This window comes from Vanessa cardui, chromosome 29 (genome assembly GCF_905220365.1).
Source record: "Vanessa cardui chromosome 29, ilVanCard2.1, whole genome shotgun sequence".
Taxonomy (NCBI): domain Eukaryota; kingdom Metazoa; phylum Arthropoda; class Insecta; order Lepidoptera; family Nymphalidae; genus Vanessa; species Vanessa cardui.
Window position 1 is genome coordinate 4,049,809 of NC_061151.1, and position 18,187 is coordinate 4,067,995.

An 18,187-nucleotide genomic window follows, 5' to 3' on the forward strand; every position below is an offset into this window, starting at 1 on the left:
GATCTTGTAAATCTAATCTGCATTAATACTATAAATGTGAAAGTAAATTTGTCTGTCTGTCTGTCTAACTCACGACTAAACCAATTAAGCGAATTTGATGATATTTTATGTGAAGCAAACTTGAACTCCAAGAAAAGACTACTTTATTGCCTAACACATGAAAACCGACCGCAAAACGCGAGGTTAACTGCGGGCAACAACTAGTAATTAATAATTATTGGCTTTTTCTCGACACCTTAGTAACAGTGAACGACACGTGAAACATACAAATCGCAAAAAAAAAGTAATGCATATATGTACATATACTGCATACATACATGTGCTTTACATATGACTCAATGCCCTTAAACAAATTAATAACTTTAGTTCTTTGATCCCACGTCCAATACCAAAGTTGTTTGATACTAAAACCAACCTTATTGCCGTACAATTTAAGTACAATTCACAATACTAGATATATGACCTATTGTAATAATTCTCACAAGCAGTTAATTAGGTGTACTATATCGTTCAATATCAAAACTATAACTTCTTTTATAATTATACTAGCGACCCGTCCCGGTTTGCTCGGGTGTAATAATAATAATAATCCTTTTATTTCCTTAACTTCAGTACAACGTTTACAAGTATGCTATATAAAATTACATAAAGAAAAGAAGGAAAAAAAAAGCTAAGGCCCCTAATGGGTATAGGCCTCCTCCAACATCTTCCAGGTTGTCCTTTGCTTTGCCTTTTCTGTCCAGTCCGGTCCAGCAATTTGTTTAATTTCTTCGACCCAGCGTTCTCTGGGACGTCCTCTGGGTCTCATGCCACTTAGTCCTGTCCAATTAGTAACCCGTTTTGTCCATCTCCCATCAGTCAATCTTGCCACGTGTCCAGCCCACTTCCATTTTAATCGTTTCATATTTTGGAGAGCATCTAAAACTTTGGTTTTTTTGCATATACTTTCTGATTTTTGTTTGTCTTTTAGCTTAATGTTGAATATATTCCTTTCCATGGCACGTTGGGTCTTCTGTATTTTATCCCTTGTATTTTTGTTATATATCCATGTTTGTGATCCATATGATAGGCAGGGGAGCAAACATCCATCCATAACTTTCTTTTTTAGTGTTAAGGATAATTTTGATTTCAATATTTCTCTTAAGTTCCAAAACTTACTCCAGGTTATGTTTACTCTTCGATCTATCTCGTTTTTGTTTCTGGATTTGTCAAATGAGATGCATTTTCCTAAGTAAATGTAGCTGCCTACATATTCCAAGCTTTGTGCGTTGTCGACTATTATCGGGGTTTGAAGTGAGTTGGTCATTATTTTTGTTTTTGATGTATTTATTTGTAATCCTATACTGTTGCTTATTTCGCATAGCTGTGATATCATTTCTTGCAATTGTTTACCTGATGTAGAGAAGAGGACTATGTCGTCAGCGAATCTAACGGATATAAAAATCGTAGATGATAGCGGGTCTCCCTGTTTCACGCCACTACATATTTTTATTTTTGGCCCTATTCTATCAAGCTTCACGCGACTTGTACTTTTGCTATAGATATTTTTTTGGATGTTCATATAAGTTTTGGATGTACCTTGGTTTTCTAATGCTGGCCACAAGCTGTCGTGGGATATGGAGTCGAAAGCTTTTGCGTAATCTATAAAAGCTAGGTATAAAGATTGCTGACGTTCCTGGTGTTTCTCGATAATTTGTTCTAAGGTGTGGATATTATCCTGCCTGTTCTATAGGTTGGTGTGATTCTATCTCTGACTCTATTCTTTTGTTCAAGCAGGCCGCAAATAATTTGTATATAGTAGGGAGTAGACTGATAGGACAGTAGTTATTCATATCTGATGGATCTCCCTTTTTATATATCAATATTATTCTCGACTCTGTCCATTTCGCTGGAACTTTTTGTTCTACGAGAATTTTATTGAAAAGGTTTGTAAGAGTACTAGCCAGTATGAATTTCCTAGTTTAAGTGCTTCGTTCGGTATATTGTCATGTTCGGGGCTTTTATCTTGTTTAAGTCTGTCTATTTGTTTTATTATTTCGGTTTCTTCAAAAGATTTTACAATTGATTGATTGATGAATTGTTACTTGAATCACAGTTTTTATAGCTGTACAGGACTTTGTAGTATCCTGTAGCAGTCTTGACGATATCTGTTCGTGTTTGTATGTGTTTGTCAGATTTTTTTGATGTTAGGTTTGGAATCCATTTTTTACTAGAATTTAGTTGATTAAAGGCTATATTAAGTATTTTGTTTCTGGTGATATAATGTTCTTTTTTTCTTTTTTATAGGTTATGTTATTCATACTTTGTGTAATAGTTAACTCTATTTTATTGTAGGAGGAGTCGATATCGTCATTTGTAAACTCAGTTATATTTTGTATTTTGTTTGTTAATGTGTTTAAGAATGTATTTATATTTTCCTTCCCTTGCAATATGTTCCGATGGCTTCCAAACTTTGCTCGGCCTTTCTTTTGTTTTTTAAAGTTTAGTGTTCCCCGTATTAGTTTATGGTCGTTTGCAATACTGATACTAAATATACTACAGAATTTGTTTACTTACTACATAACATTAGTAACTTCTAAAATTATCAGTGTTTCTTTACTATACTGTCCATGTATTATATACAAAAGGCTTCATCTCGAAACACTCTAACTATTAAAAAAGTCTAAGCATACGTAGGGACAGACAGCGCTAAGCAACTTTGTTTTATACTGTGTAATTAAGTACAAAAAAAAAAACAATAGAATATTGTTTAAGCAAATTTAATTACGAATCGTTTTAATAGCATATGTCTCAATCAGATAATATTTGTAGCCTAAGTTACTGCTTATTATAATAGTTATCTGCCAGTAAAAGTCTCGTCAAAATCGGTGGTTTAAAAGAATAAATAAAATTTTAACAAAAAGAAAAACCGACTTCAAACAAAACACTATTTTAAAACAAATGAATATGCACGAAAAAGTAATAAAAATAATTGCGTATTCAACATATTTTTTAGAGTCTTCCTAAGTTAAATGAAATGAAAAATATTAGACTACTTAAAAGTCGATTAACGATTATATCATGTAGTTATAGTTATTGGTATATTTGGAGCCGGTGTCAGCCACGGTGCCCTTGTCCCAACAATCAAAAGAAAGAAGCGATACGAGCCCCTTGATTGATCCAGTATATTATTGTGTAAAAGGTAATTTGTAAAAAACATATTTGTTAAAGTATTCTCGTATTGTTTTTTGATATATATACTGTAGGGTTTTATTGGCTGACACCGACTCCAAATATAACAATAATTATAACTACATGATATAAGCGTTAATCGACTTTTAAGTAGTCTAATATTTTTCATTTCATTTAACTTAGGAAGACTCTAAAAAATATGTTGAATACGCAATTATTTTTATTACTTTTTCGTGCATATTCATTTGTTTTAAAATAGTGTTTTGTTTGAAGTCGGTTTTTCTTTTTGTTAAAATTTTATTTATTTTTTGATTTTAAGTGAAGCTGATGTTGACTAACTAATTTTTTTTAATATGGATAGATTAAGCGTTCCGTTTATATGAGTAAGAAACTACTTCGAGGACAATTTCAAAGGAAACTTGCGAATAAAGCAAAAATAGACTTTCGAAAATGCGGATTTAATACGTCACGCGGCGTAAACTACAAGGATCCCTCGAAAGAGCTGTAATCGAACTCAGCAAAAAAACTTTGAAAAAGACCAACTATATTTCGTACATCATATGACATCACATCACATACACAAAATTTGATTAAAGATAGTAAGAAATTCTGCCCCATATCGCACCGTAACTGCGAGCCGTATAGGAGTTCCATCACTACATAGTATAAAACAAAGTCGCTTTCTCTGTCCCTATATCTTTAAATCTACGCAACGGATTTTGATGCGGTTTTTTTAAAAGATAGTGTGATTCAAGGGGAAGGTTTGTGTATATAATACATGAACAATATAGTAAAGGAACACTGATAATTTTAGAAGTTTGCGATGTGATGTCGTATATAAACAAATTCTGTAGTATATTTAGTATCAGTATTGCACCCGTGCGAAGCCGGGGTGGGCAGCTAGTTGATTATAATATTCGACTATGATAATTACATAAACATAACCACATTACGGAAGGTGACTCAAATATCCAAATAACCTATAAGTAAAAGATTCGACCGAGTATCGCTAACGTGCTCCTCAGAATTGTTCCGTTCCCTTCCGTTCCGTTACTTTGTCATGGATCCTGTGCTCAGAACCTTACCAAACTTTCATCAAATTACCCTTGAAGTATATATTTTATAATAAAAAAAGAATCATCATAATTGGTTAACGTGATTTTCAGTTATTCACCTATTTGTCGCGCATATACATAATGCAAATTTAAGACTTATGTCGTTTTCATACGGATACCCTCATCGGAAAAAAATAAAATTAAAATGGGACCCCACGGGAAGCACTACCTTTCAAACAAAAAAAATTTATCAAAATCGGTCCACCCAGTAAAAAGTTATGAGGTAACAAACATAAAAAAAAAATACAGACGAATTGATAACCTCCTCCTTTTTGCAGTCGGTTGAAAATAAATAAAATTTTAACAAAAAGAAAAACCGACTTCAAACAAAACAGTATTTTAAAACAAATAAAAATGTACTAAAAAGTAATAAAAATAATTGCATATTTAACATATTTTTGAGAGTCCTCCTAGGTAAAATGAAATGAAAAATATTAGACTACTTAAAAGTCGATTTACGATTATATAACGTAGTTATAGTTATTGTTATATTTGGAGCCGGTGTCAGCCACAGGCACACGCTTCAATAATCAAAAGAAAGAAGCGATACGAGCCTCTTGATTGACCCAATATAATATCGTATAAAAGGTAATTTGTAAGAAACATTTCTTAAAGTATTCTCGTATTGTTTTTTGATAGGTATAGTATAGGGTTGGCTGACACCGACTCCAAATATAGCAATAAATATAACTACATTATATAATCGTAAATCGACTTTTAAGTAGTCTAATATTTTTCATTTCATTTTACCTAGGAGGACTCTCAAAAATATGTTAAATATGCAATTATTTTTATTACTTTTTAGTACATTTTTATTTGTTTTAAAATACTGTTTTGTTTGAAGTCGGTTTTTCTTTTTGTTAAAATTTTATTTATTTTTTTATTTTAAGTGAAGCTGATTTAGACTAACATTTTTTTCTTAATATGGATAGATTAAGCGTGCCGTTTATATGAATCAGAAACTACTTCAGGGACAATTTCAAAAGAAACTTTCGAATAAAGCAAAAATAGACTTTCGAAAATGCGGATTTAATACGTCATGCGGCATAAACTACAAGGTACCACCCTCGAATGAGCTGTAATCGACCTCAGTAAAAATTTTGCAAAAGAGCTAGCTATTCGTATGCTATGTCGTACATCATATGATATCACATCATATACACAAAATTTGATTAAAGACAGTAAGAAATTCTGCCCCAAATCGCACCCTAACTGTAAGCCGTTTAGGAGTTCCGTCAATACATAGTATAAAATAAATAAAATTTTAACAAAAAGAAAAACCGACTTCAAACAAAACACTATATTAAAACAAATGAATATGCACGAAAAAGTAATAAAAATAATTGCGTATTCAACATATTTTTTAGAGTCTTCCTAAGTTAAATGAAATGAAAAATATTAGACTACTTAAAAGTCGATTAACGATTATATCATGTAGTTATAGTTATTGGTATATTTGGAGCCGGTGTCAGCCACGGTGCCCTTGCCCCAACAATCAAAAGAAAGAAGCGATACGAGCCCCTTGATTGATCCAGTATATTATTGTGTTAAAGGTAATTTGTAAAAAACATATTTGTTAAAGTATTCTCGTATTGTTTTTTGATAGATATACTGTAGGGTTTTATTGGCTGACACCGACTCCAAATATAACAATAATTATAACTACATGATGTAATCGTTAATCGACTTTTAAGTAGTTTAATATTTTTCATTTCATTTAACTTAGGAAGACTCTAAAAAATATGTTGAATACGCAATTATTTTTATTACTTTTTCGTGCATATTCATTTGTTTTAATATAGTGTTTTGTTTGAAGTCGGTTTTTCTTTTTGTTAAAATTTTATTTATTTTTTGATTTTAAGTGAAGCTGATGTTGACTAACTAATTTTTTTAATATGGATAGATTAAGCGTTCCCTTTATATGAGTCAGAAACTACTTCGAGGACAATTTCAAAGGAAACTTGCGAATAAAGCAAAAATAGACTTTCGAAAATGCGGATTTAATACGTCACGCGGCGTAAACTACAAGGATCCCTCGAAAGAGCTGTAATCGAACTCAGCAAAAAAACTTTGAAAAAGACCAACTATATTTCGTACATCATATGACATCACATCACATACACAAAATTTGATTAAACATAGTAAGAAATTCTGCCCCATATCGCACCCTAACTGCGAGCCGTATAGGAGTTCCATCACTACATAGTTTAAAACAAAGTCGCTTTCTCTGTCCCTACATCTTTAAATCTAAGCAACGGATTTTGATGCGGTTTTTTTTAAAAGATAGTGTGATTCAAGGGGAAGGTTTGTGTATATAATACATGAACAATATAGTAAAGAAACACTGATAATTTTAGAAGTTTGCGATGTGATGTCGTATATAAACAAATTCTGTAGTATATTTAGTATCAGTATTGCACCCGTGCCAAGCCGGGGTGGGTAGCTAGTTGATTATAATATTCGACTATGATAATTACATAAACATAACCACATTACGGAAGGTGACTCAAATATCCAAATAACCTATAAATAAAAGATTCGACCGAGTATCGCTAACGTGCTCCTCAGAATTGTTCCGTTCCCTCCCGTTCCCTTAATTTGTCATGGATCCTGTGCTCAGAACCTTACCAAACTTTCACCAAACTACCCTTAAAGTATATCCTTTATAATAAAAAAAGAATTATCAAAATTGGTTAACGTGATTTTCAGTTATTCACCTATTTGTCGCGCATATACATAATGCAAATTTAAGACTTATGTCGTTTTCACATGGATACCATCATCGGAAAAAAAAATAAAAAAAATGGGACCCCACGGGAAGCACTACCTTTCAAACAAAAAAAAAATTTATCAAAATCGGTCCACCCAGTGAAAAGTTATGAGGTAACAAACATAAAAAAAAAAAAAAAAAATACAGACGAATTGATAACCTCCTCCTTTTGGAAGTCGGTTGACAAAGTCGCTTTCTCTGTCCCTATATCTTTAAAACTACGCAACGGATTTTGATGCGGTTTTTTTTAATAGATAGTGTAATTCAAGGGGAAGGTTTGGAATAAATGAACAATATAGTAAAGAAACACTGACAATTTTAGAAGTTTGCAATGTGATGTCGTAAATAAACAAATTCTTTAGTATATAGTATCAGTATTGCACCCGTGAGAAGTCGGGGCGGGTCGCTAGTTGATTATAATATTCGATTATGACAATTACATGAACATAACCACGTTCCGGAAGGTGATTCAAATATCCAAGTAACCCATAAATAAAAGATTCGACCGAGTATTGCTAACGTGCTCCTCAGAATTGTTCCGTTCCGTCCCGTTCCCTTAATTTGTCATGGATCCTGTGCTCAGAACCTTACCAAACTTTCACCTAACTACCCTTAAAGTATATCCTTTATAATAAAAAAAGAATCATCAAAATTGGTTAACGTGATTTTGAGTAATTCGCCTATTTGTCGCGCATATACATAATGCAAATTCAAGACTTATGTCGTTTTCATACGGATCCCATCATCGGAAAAAAATAAAAAAAAAATGGGACCCCACGGGAAGCACTACCTTTCAAACAAAAAAAAAATTATCAAAATCGGTCCACCCAGTAAAAAGTTATGAGGTAACAAACAAAAAAAAAAAAAAAAAAAAATAAAAAAAAAAAAATAAAAAAAAAAAAAATACAGACGAATTGATAACCTCCTCCTTTTGGAAGTCGGTTGACAATATAATCATTAGTTCGCTGATTCGTAAACTACCTTGCGTTCTCCTGCATTCAAACCAAAATCCAACCTTTTATCCTTTGTAAGGAAATTCATTAACATTTATTACAAATAGGTCAATTTCATTAACATGTGTACATATTTTAAATGCATATACAAATAATAATAAAATTATGCATTTAAGCAATTGCATTGGGTATAAATTCTGATTCACATTTCAACTTGCAGTTTCTCTCTAGATTCTCCTTAAATAACTTTGACCGGTTGTGTGTGTCTTGAGATTACGTTTGATATTATAACCATTACCATTACGGAAGCACAGTGCTGAAAAAATGAATTCAGTAATATCAATTGAAGAACAGGCATTGGAAAAAAGAAAAATCTTGAATGAAGCCATTTTAAGCGGCGATTCTCAAGTGCAGAAGTTTTACGACGATGCTGTGGTGTTCGTCACGGGTGGGTCGGGCTTCATCGGCAAACAGCTGATCGAGAAGTTGATGCGGTATGTACCAAAACACTGCACTGTAAATTGAAATTGTGCTGCAAACTGAAATAAAGCTAGTGGCTAGCTTATACGACCTTCGTGCATCAGAAACAATTTTAAATCTTTGTTACTGAATTGTCATTATCAGTAAATGTATTTTGTAGGTCGACAAATATAAGAAAAATGTACGTATTGGTGCGTCCGAAGAAAGGAAAAAGCGTTTCAGAAAGAGTTAATAAAATTTTAGAGAATCCGGTAAGATAAATCAGTTATCAATCTTTAATTCGTCATGTTTTTAATGTCTTCAAATTGATTCATTTAAGAATTTACATTGCAAATAAGTCCTTTCCGCATCACATTACTATTAATGGCATGGCTTGTGAGTCATCATACTATAGGTATATGATGTTCCTTGTATCTTAATCCTAATATACCTTTATATCAAAAGCTAGCAGTACCATTATAAGCATAGGAATTAAATTACACAGTATAAACTTTTTCAGGTATTTACAATTCTGCGCAATGAGAAACCTAGTTTCGTCGACAAAATCGTGGGAATTGAAGGCGACGTCTCCGAGATTAATCTTGGTATTGATGAAGAAACATGGAACACGCTTACTAATGAGGTACGATTGAATATAATGGTGATTAGTTTGAGACAAAACAATTAACTGAATAGTAAGCCTTTTTTTATTTGCCTACTAAAATAATTTGACTAGCAAAAAGTCTCCCTACTGGTAAGTCACCTACGCCGAGGCTTTATAAAAACATACTGATTATTTACAACATTTAATCATTTTCATAAAACCTCTTTTCACCACAACTGCAAATTGTTTTGTACCAATGTAATTAAAAAAGAAACGCTCTTACACGTTTCCCCAAACTAGAGGAGTTCCGGAGGTACAGAGAACCCCCAGCGACCCTTACAAATGGGGGAGAAGATACTCATACCGCTGAATGCTTCTCCTTGGTCTTCTTCGTCGGAGCATCTTCTTCAATATACATAATTAATTTAAGATACACTACTATTTAAGGTAAACGTGATCATTCACGCGGCCGCTACCATCAATTTTGCTGAAACTATCAAAACGGCGACCTTGACTAACATCCGCGGGACAAGAGAGATGCTGAAGTTTGCCGAATCTTGCGCGAATATCAAGTACGTAATGGATGGGACATTCTTGCAGAGTGATACAATTTTTATACTCTTCTTAAAATCGTTTATTGCTTGATATTTCAATAATTTATTTATTTGTTTAATCACTGTTGTAAACAATTCCTTGCATGTATTTCAATCTATGACTGACGCTAATCTAGTCACCATTGTCTACTTCCATCAAGGGTTTGAAAGACAATAGTATCATTATTTTAAGTGACAGATAACGCAAAAATGGCGTCTGCAACACGGTCATCAGTATAACCCACATATCATGCATCCTCGTGTGAAACTTCTGAAATAAGAATAATGTGTGCCTAAACACTTCAAGGACACTTTTTTATATGAATAATCCATAGGTCGATAGTTCACGTGTCTACAGCCTACGCTAATGCTACGAGGAGTCGTGTCAAAGGTGAGGTGAAGGAGGACTTCTACGACAGTCCTATACCTCCTGACGCGCTGATAAAACTTGCCGAGAGTGTTCCCGAAGATACTTTAAACGGCCTGATAACTCCGTGAGCATTTTTTTACCTTTTGTACATAATTATGTATGTATGAAAAAAATTGTATGCCAATGTAGTACGAGATTTTTTTGTAAGAAAGTATTTTCTGAAATTTAACATCAAGAGCATTTTAAGCGTAAAAATTGTAATAGTGGTCACCTTAAAAATGAACCAAAAAATAAACTTGGGAAGCTGAGACCATCCAACCAGTAGGAAAGCAAGAAGAATTATACAACCTCTTCCATGTAAAATTTTCTTGCCAATGGGGTTTAAACACATAAATATTAAACATTCCTTATGCCTTGTATATGTAATTATTTAAATGAAAGTTCCTTATGTATAGACTCACCCAAGATTGGCCGAATACTTACACCTTCACGAAAACCGTAACTGAAGACCTTATAAGGCGTCAGGCAAGAGACCTGCCTATCTGTATCGTTCGACCGGCTGTAGGTATGTATAAGAACATAACGAGATTCAGATTCCAAAATAATAATGTCAATTATTATTCAAATAACAAACGCTACAAGAAAAAATATCGCATCAAGAGCTAACATACAGTGCTTTCTATTGGTACTTTATTTATTTATTTGACAACACCAACAAATAGTACAACAAAAATACACAGTAAATCAGAAATCATAATAAGTAAAAGCCTACTTTTTACAGGTGTTCTAAGATTTTACTTACTTTTCTTACAGGTATTCTACGATTGTACTTTTTAAAACTATTTTAATTACAAAAATACTATATTTATACTATAATTATATATTCCATCCTCGAAAATATTAAACAAATATATGCATTTTTATGGCGTCATTTTCATGACACAACATCTTAATTGTACCATCCAATGCATTGAAATAATTTCCAGTAAATGCAAGGGCTCCCTCAGGGGTCTACTTTCGATCTAGGTTTCCTCCTCACATATATAAATCATTATAGAAAACAAAATAATATGAAACCGTATTGCTAATTACACCTCATTAGTTTTTAAAATAAAAGGATGAAATGAAACGTTCAGGCTGCTTGTTGGCTCGTCATTGTAAACGTACATTCCTGAGAAATCAGAAAACACCATTTAAGTTTGTTAACAAAACAGTAGATATAATTTCGAAAATCAACAATGCTATTAGGTATATCGAAGAACGATATTTGAGTTTGATTGTTAAGTTCTAAATTTTTGCAGTGATACCCGCGTTTGAGGAACCGTCGCCTGGATGGGTAGATACAAAAAATGCACTTGGACCGAGCGGGGTAAATACAATTAAAGTTACTGGTACATTAGTTCTTTTTTTATAATCATTACTTGATGGTTTTGTATCTGCTCTTGTTTTAGAGCTCAGACACATGTACGAATACAAAAAATATCAACTATATTGTATCACTGGTACCAAATTGACTTATCCCATATCCGAAGCCAGATTAGGTAGTTTTAGATACTTAATAAACAATAATGTGTATAAAACTATTTGTAGATGATACTTGGACCTTACATGGGTGTTACACACACATACATAGCAAATGATGCAATAAGTTTGGATATAACACCCGTCGATTTAGTTAATAACGCTATAATAGCAGCTGCTTGGGAAACAAATGAGAGATTCACAAAAGGCGACAAGAAAATTAACATATACGCAATTTCTGGCAAAAGAAATCCTTTCAAGTGGAGTAAGATAGCTTTTTAATTATATTTAACTTCTAACTTCCTCATTTATAATGTTCAATTAATAAAACTTTATAGGATGCATAAGCGATAAAATCATACTAAAAGTAAGTTAAAAACGCGGCCGCCAAAGTCCTGTGGAAAAGACATAAATGTATAAATAGTACCTCTACTTTCTTTCTCATAAGAATAATTTGTATTTTTTTTTAATTCCAGAGCAATTGAGAGACGTAACGTACAAATCACAATTCAAGTTACCGGCAAATGAAGCTATTTGGTATCGCTTTGTTGTTCAGACTCGATACAAATTTATTTATGTCATTTTATCATGGCTGTTACATTATATACCGGCTCTTATAGTTGACTCTCTCTGCGTACTGATGGAAAAGAAACCAAGGTATGTGTAACATTATCCATTTTGTATGATCTAACCCACACACCCCTACCATACCTTCGATATTCCGGCTAACATCGATTTATTTTTGGTTGGATCGGTTGGATCTTAAGATTGTATGAAAATTGAGTCTTACACTACGAATCACTTAGCTCATCATCTCAATCTCATCTTCCAGTTACAGCGTGAACGTTGAGGTCAACTGTTTTTTAGCAGCTTGTGTTTCCTTGGGCACTGTTGATACAGATGTGCAGATTTCAGTATTCTTAACCTATGTATTGCACTTTAGACCAGAGTAAAACTTGATATCGCCTTAGATTTGGGCCTAGGAGATATCAAGTAAAGCAATAAATCTTTATTAAAGGTACAACTGGGGCCCAGATGGGGCTGAATTCGCTTAGATGTAGCAGTTTTTAAGGGATAATTTCTACCTGCAGCCATGGTAGAGGATTCTTACAGAAATTTCGACTCCAGAAGGCCTCCTCTCTGGCTTCACCTCCCTTCAGTAGTTCCACGTTTCCAGTTCCACGTCCCTTCTTAGTAAGCTTTCCACGACGTAATTTTGTCCTTCGCAATGATTCGCAATTACACCTCAGTCTGGGAATCAGAGTCAGAAATGCCGTAGCCCAAAACTTTTTACATAAACCTATGACGTGACTGCAATTCGAATATTCCAAATATTAAGTTCACTACTCTTTTTTTTCTCTCGCTGGATAAGTCATTACACGTTTCCTGCACGTAAAGTAGGGGGTCTGTGGGGTTCGCCAGTGTCTAGGACGCCTACTTTTTGTATATTAAAAACAAGGTTTGTTTATCTTACAGATTATTCAAGATGTATAGATTGGTAGACACCCTCACTTCAGTGTTCGTGTATTTCACGACCAACGACTGGGTGTTCCACGACGGGAATACTCTCTCACTTTACAACAAGATGTCGGCCACAGACAAACTGCTATACAACTGCGATATGTCGTCTGTAGATATGAAGAAAATGGTCTTCCTTTGGTGCTATGGAGTACTGAAATATATCGCTAAAGAAGAAATTAGCAATACGCACACGTTGAAAAAACAGTTTTGGTTCAAGATAGCTCATTATACAATATTTCCTTTATATATTTACACATTATATAAAGTAGCTTATATTGCGGTTGCTTTCATATACCATATCTTGACTATGATTTGTGCATAATATTAATATACAACAGGAATTACAGGGAATATAATGTTGGCAAGTTTTCTTTTATCGGTAAAGCCTAAATTAAGGATTTCAATAAAATGATTTTTAATTAATTTGAATGTTTTAATTTAATATATTTCAATATATGAAGATGTCAACAATGTGTTAACGCCTGTCATAAAAAACATAGTATATCTTATTTTACACGCATTAGGCTAATACGCACCTTAATATTAAGAGCTGTTAATTTTTAGCTGAAGATTTCTTTGTAATCATTTCACAGAAATACATTATTCTCGATCTGAAATAGTATACTGGTCTAGTGCTACCGATTTACTGTTAAATAGTTAAAATACAAAAGTTATTAAGTTCACTGCTATTTTTTCTCGCTGGATAAAGTATTACACGTTTTCTGCGGGTGCAGTGGGGGGTATGTGGGACACGCCAGTGTCTAGTACGCCTAGTGCGCCCAGGCATATCAGAATACCTATTAAGAAACCAGCGGTAACCTCTTCGTCTTTCAGTTCAGGGGGAGCCACAGGGTCGCTTATCACATGCTACTGTGACGAAGTTCACTACTCCTAATGTAAGATGGGTCAAAACGAATGTACTTTTAAATGGGGAAGCTTATAAAGCATCTGCAGCATTCGCAGTAAAATAAATTACACTATTGAATGATACTAATAAAATAACATATCATTTGAAATCATCTGAATTAGATGCTATTTACTGACTGACTAGCTGCATCTATTTTGCAATATATTTATATAAAAGTATTTAAAAATAAGAGGCGCTTCTTTATAAGCTCATATACTAGGGTATTAAAGCTAAAAGTCTGGATATCATCGCTTCATACTTAAGTCCAAGTTTTATAAATGGAATAAAGTATTCTGGATCTACGTTAAAAATAGGTGTTCCACAAGGTTTAATTTTGGGCCCCTTTCTATTTCTAGTATATATAAATCGTCGTTTCTAGGTTTAAGGTATTTGTGATATGGAGTTGTTTGATGACAAGAAAAAAACTGACTATGGCGCTGAGAACAGTGCATTATCGTAGATACACTATTGTTTCACCGAAAAATAATACAGTGGAGTCCTTATTTATCATCCTTGACTGGAAGACCCATCTGTTATTATCTTACAAAAAAGAGGATTCCGGCCTGTTTATAACCTTGGAGCTAGTCACAATATTGGTTATATAGTCATAAGATTGGAGAGAAAGTTCTTTCGTATTATAAAGAAAATATTTGAATTCATTTAAAGAAATATGAATTTAATATAAATTATATATGCCCCTTTATTTGTTACAACTTGTGGTCTACTTTCAGCTAAAAATCCCAATGATTTACCAGCAAGATTTTTTTATTTACTTGAAAACCTGCCTGCTTATTTAAAATACGACAGAACTTTCCCTGTAATCCAATAGTAAAAACAATATTAAATACAGTCGGAGTAAGAAAAGGTTCGTCACCTTAAGATCTATTTTGGTGTGCTCAGTATGAGCGATAATCTGCTTTACCGATCGAGAATGACATAATAAAGTTGTACATTTCCCTAGAGTCCTCGCAATTTATTAACTTAATAATACTCGAAACTCGAAAACTATAAAGACCTTAAAAATATAATAAAACAATATGTTATTGACCGTAAAGTAAGAAAAACCAAAATTTTAAACCACTTAAGAGACGATTGGATAAGCAAGGATATTATCTAAGGTATGGAATAAGTCAGAAGAACTTTTTATGGACGCAATAATGATGATGATGATGATATAAAATACAAAAGATTCATACTTTTACAAACTATTTACAAACAACGCAAAGAATCCAAAAAAAAATTGGACCTTATTTAATAAATTATACAGTAATAAAATAAGTCAAGGTGCTCCCTCTAAAGTAGCAGTAGAATCAAAAATAATTGCTGATACAAACGATATTTGTAACGTATTTAACAAACATTTCGCAACAATAGGTTCCCTCTTAGCGAAAATAATACCAACACAACACCACAGCATCCTTCTCACAATTAATACAACCAATGAACTCGAACTTATAACATTCAAAACGTGTAGTTCCGGTGATATTGAAAGACTGATAGGGAGTCTAGATGCGAATGCAAATAGTGGTATAGATATGATAAGCACTTTTGTACTAAATGTTTATGTATTTAATATCAAAATGTCTAGCACACTATTTTAACAAGCTTATATCCGAGGGAATATTTCCTAATTCATTAAAGATCGCAAAAATAAAACAAAATTTTATCGTCCAATATCAATGCTACCTGGTCTCTCAAAAATAGTAGAAAAATTAATTTAATTCATAACCGCTTAATAACGTGTTTGGACTCTTTTGATTTCATTACTGAACGATAATACGACTTTAGAACTAGAAGTAACGCCACTGCTGCAACTGTAGATCTAGTAACAAAAATAAGACAGAACCTAGATAGAAAAAACATAGCTCTGGACGTTTTTATTCAAAACATACTTATTAAAGGTACTGTACTAGAAATATTAAAATCGTACCTATCAAACAGAATACAAATCGTTAAAATTGGTGATATACAAAGTAGTTCTTTGCCTGTCACCTGTGGAGTCCCACAGGGCTCAATTTTGGGACCACTTCTCTTTTTAATTTATGTAAACAATATTGCAACTTTAAAACAAAATGGTCATGTGACTTTGTATGTAGATGACACCTGTTTATTTTATTTCGGTAATATAAATGATATAGTTTCTCAAGATCAACGTGATTTAAATGTTCTGCATAAATGGTTCAATCAAAAGCTTTTAACTTTTAACGTTTCCAAAACTTGTTAGATTGTATTCAAAACTAAAAATAAAAGGATTGCGCCGTATGATCCATTAACTATTGACAATTTTCCAATTGAGCAGAAACTGTGAAAAATATTTAGGGTTACGAATAGACACTATATTAATTAAAAAACTTTCCTCTTTAATTGGGTCATTAACAAATATTTCAAAATACATAATAAAGAGATAAAGTATAACACCTACAATTCGCTAGTAAAATTGCATTTATCCTATTTTATAGAAACATGGGGTAATACTGGAAAAACAAAATTGCAAGAACTTCAAAGAAAACAAAATAATATTATTAAAATACTTTTTAGATATCCACTTTTGAAATCATGAACTAAACTTTACAAAGAAACAAACATTATGAACCTACGACAGCTTTATGTATATAATTCTTGTATTCTCATTAGAAAAGTTATTAATAAATTGTTACATTCAGAATTGACATTTATAAAACAAAGCAATAAGCGTAGCACCCATACTTGGTGGTAGGGTAGATATTCTACCGCTAAACAACAGTACTTAGTATTGTTGTGTTCCGGTTTGAAGGGTGAGTGAGCCATTGTAACTACAGGCACAAGGGACATAGCATCTTAGTTCCCAAGGTCGGTGGCGCATTGCCGATGAAAGGAATAGTTAATATGCCTTACAGCGTCATTGTCTATGGTTGATGGTGACCACTTACCATGGTGGCCCATATGCTCATCCGCAAACCTATTCCATACAAAAAGCACCCGTAGACCAAGCTTATTAGTACTCCTAAAAATTAGAACCATATTTGCAAAAAATAAATATAACTTTCGATGGAGCACAACTTTACAACAAATTACCATCTTACATAAAAAATGTAAGCTCAGTTAACGGGTTCGAGTCTCAACTCTCAAAATACATTTTAGAGATTACCCACTTTTATAGCTATTTTACTATATTCTATTCCGTTAACTATAAAGCGAATATATTTTTTGCTATTATTGCATTTATCATACTGTTCTCATGTAAGTGAATCTGTCTTTTTAAGAATAAATTCTTAAAGATTCAAAAGGTACTAAAAGTTTAAGACTTGATAAAGGAATGAACTTGAAAATTGACGAAGGTTTTCTTACTCTGACTGTACATAGTAACATTTATCACTTTTTATAAATAATCGAATATTAATTATTATGTAATTATTTATTGTAAATTAATATAATAATAAAAAAAAAATATCCCGCTGAATTTCTTTCGCCGGTTCTTCTCAGGTCTGAGGTATTTTATTCCGAACCGGTGGTAGATTTTCGACTATCAATAAGAAAGTGTAAACACTTCTATTTTGAATAAAGGTTTTTTTTTTAACTTTGAGTTTGACTATGTTACTATATTAAATTCAAAATAAAACAAAATCATTTTATTTACATACAATTATTTTTAACGCACAATTTATGACATGCTTTTTATATTTTATTTTGCTCAACATTATATTCCCTACAATTCTTGTGAATGTTAAGAATATGGACATATCATAATTAAGACATAGTATATAAATGCTAACACAATATATGCTATTTTATATAATGAGTAAATATATAAAGGAAATATTGTATAATGGGCTATCTTGAACCAAAACTGTTTCTTCAACGTGTGCGTATTGCTAATTTCTTCTTTAGCGATATATTTCAGTACTCCATAGCACCAAAGGAAGACCATTTTCTTCATATCTACAGACGACATATCACAGTTATATAATAGCTTGTCTGTGGGCGACATCTTGTTGTAAAGTGAGAGAGTATTCCCGTCGTGGAACACCCAGTCGTTGGTCGTGAAATACACGAACACTGAAGTGAGGGTGTCTGCTAATTTGTATACCTTGAAAAATCTGGAACAGAGTAATATTTTGGGTAAAGTAGTGTATGTAAATTCTATTCAAGGTCAGAGCATATTTATGGCAATTATATGCTCTGACCTGAAAATAGGTCTATAACGAAAAAGGAGGCCTTTTCGTT

The 18,187-nt window shown here is 32.7% G+C and overlaps 1 protein-coding gene across 1 annotated transcript; it reads left to right on the top strand.

The window, feature by feature from the left end:
- The first annotated feature begins 8,268 nt into the window (after positions 1 to 8,268).
- On the top strand, positions 8,269 to 13,399 carry LOC124541855 (fatty acyl-CoA reductase wat-like). The gene is made up of 10 exons (XM_047119763.1): positions 8,269 to 8,503; positions 8,650 to 8,740; positions 8,989 to 9,111; positions 9,520 to 9,644; positions 10,001 to 10,159; positions 10,491 to 10,600; positions 11,337 to 11,404; positions 11,626 to 11,821; positions 12,033 to 12,213; positions 13,033 to 13,399. Exons 1-10 carry the CDS (start codon positions 8,334 to 8,336, stop codon positions 13,397 to 13,399), a joined length of 1,590 nt encoding a protein of 529 aa, XP_046975719.1. The 5' UTR covers positions 8,269 to 8,333.
- The last annotated feature ends 4,788 nt before the right edge of the window (positions 13,400 to 18,187 follow it).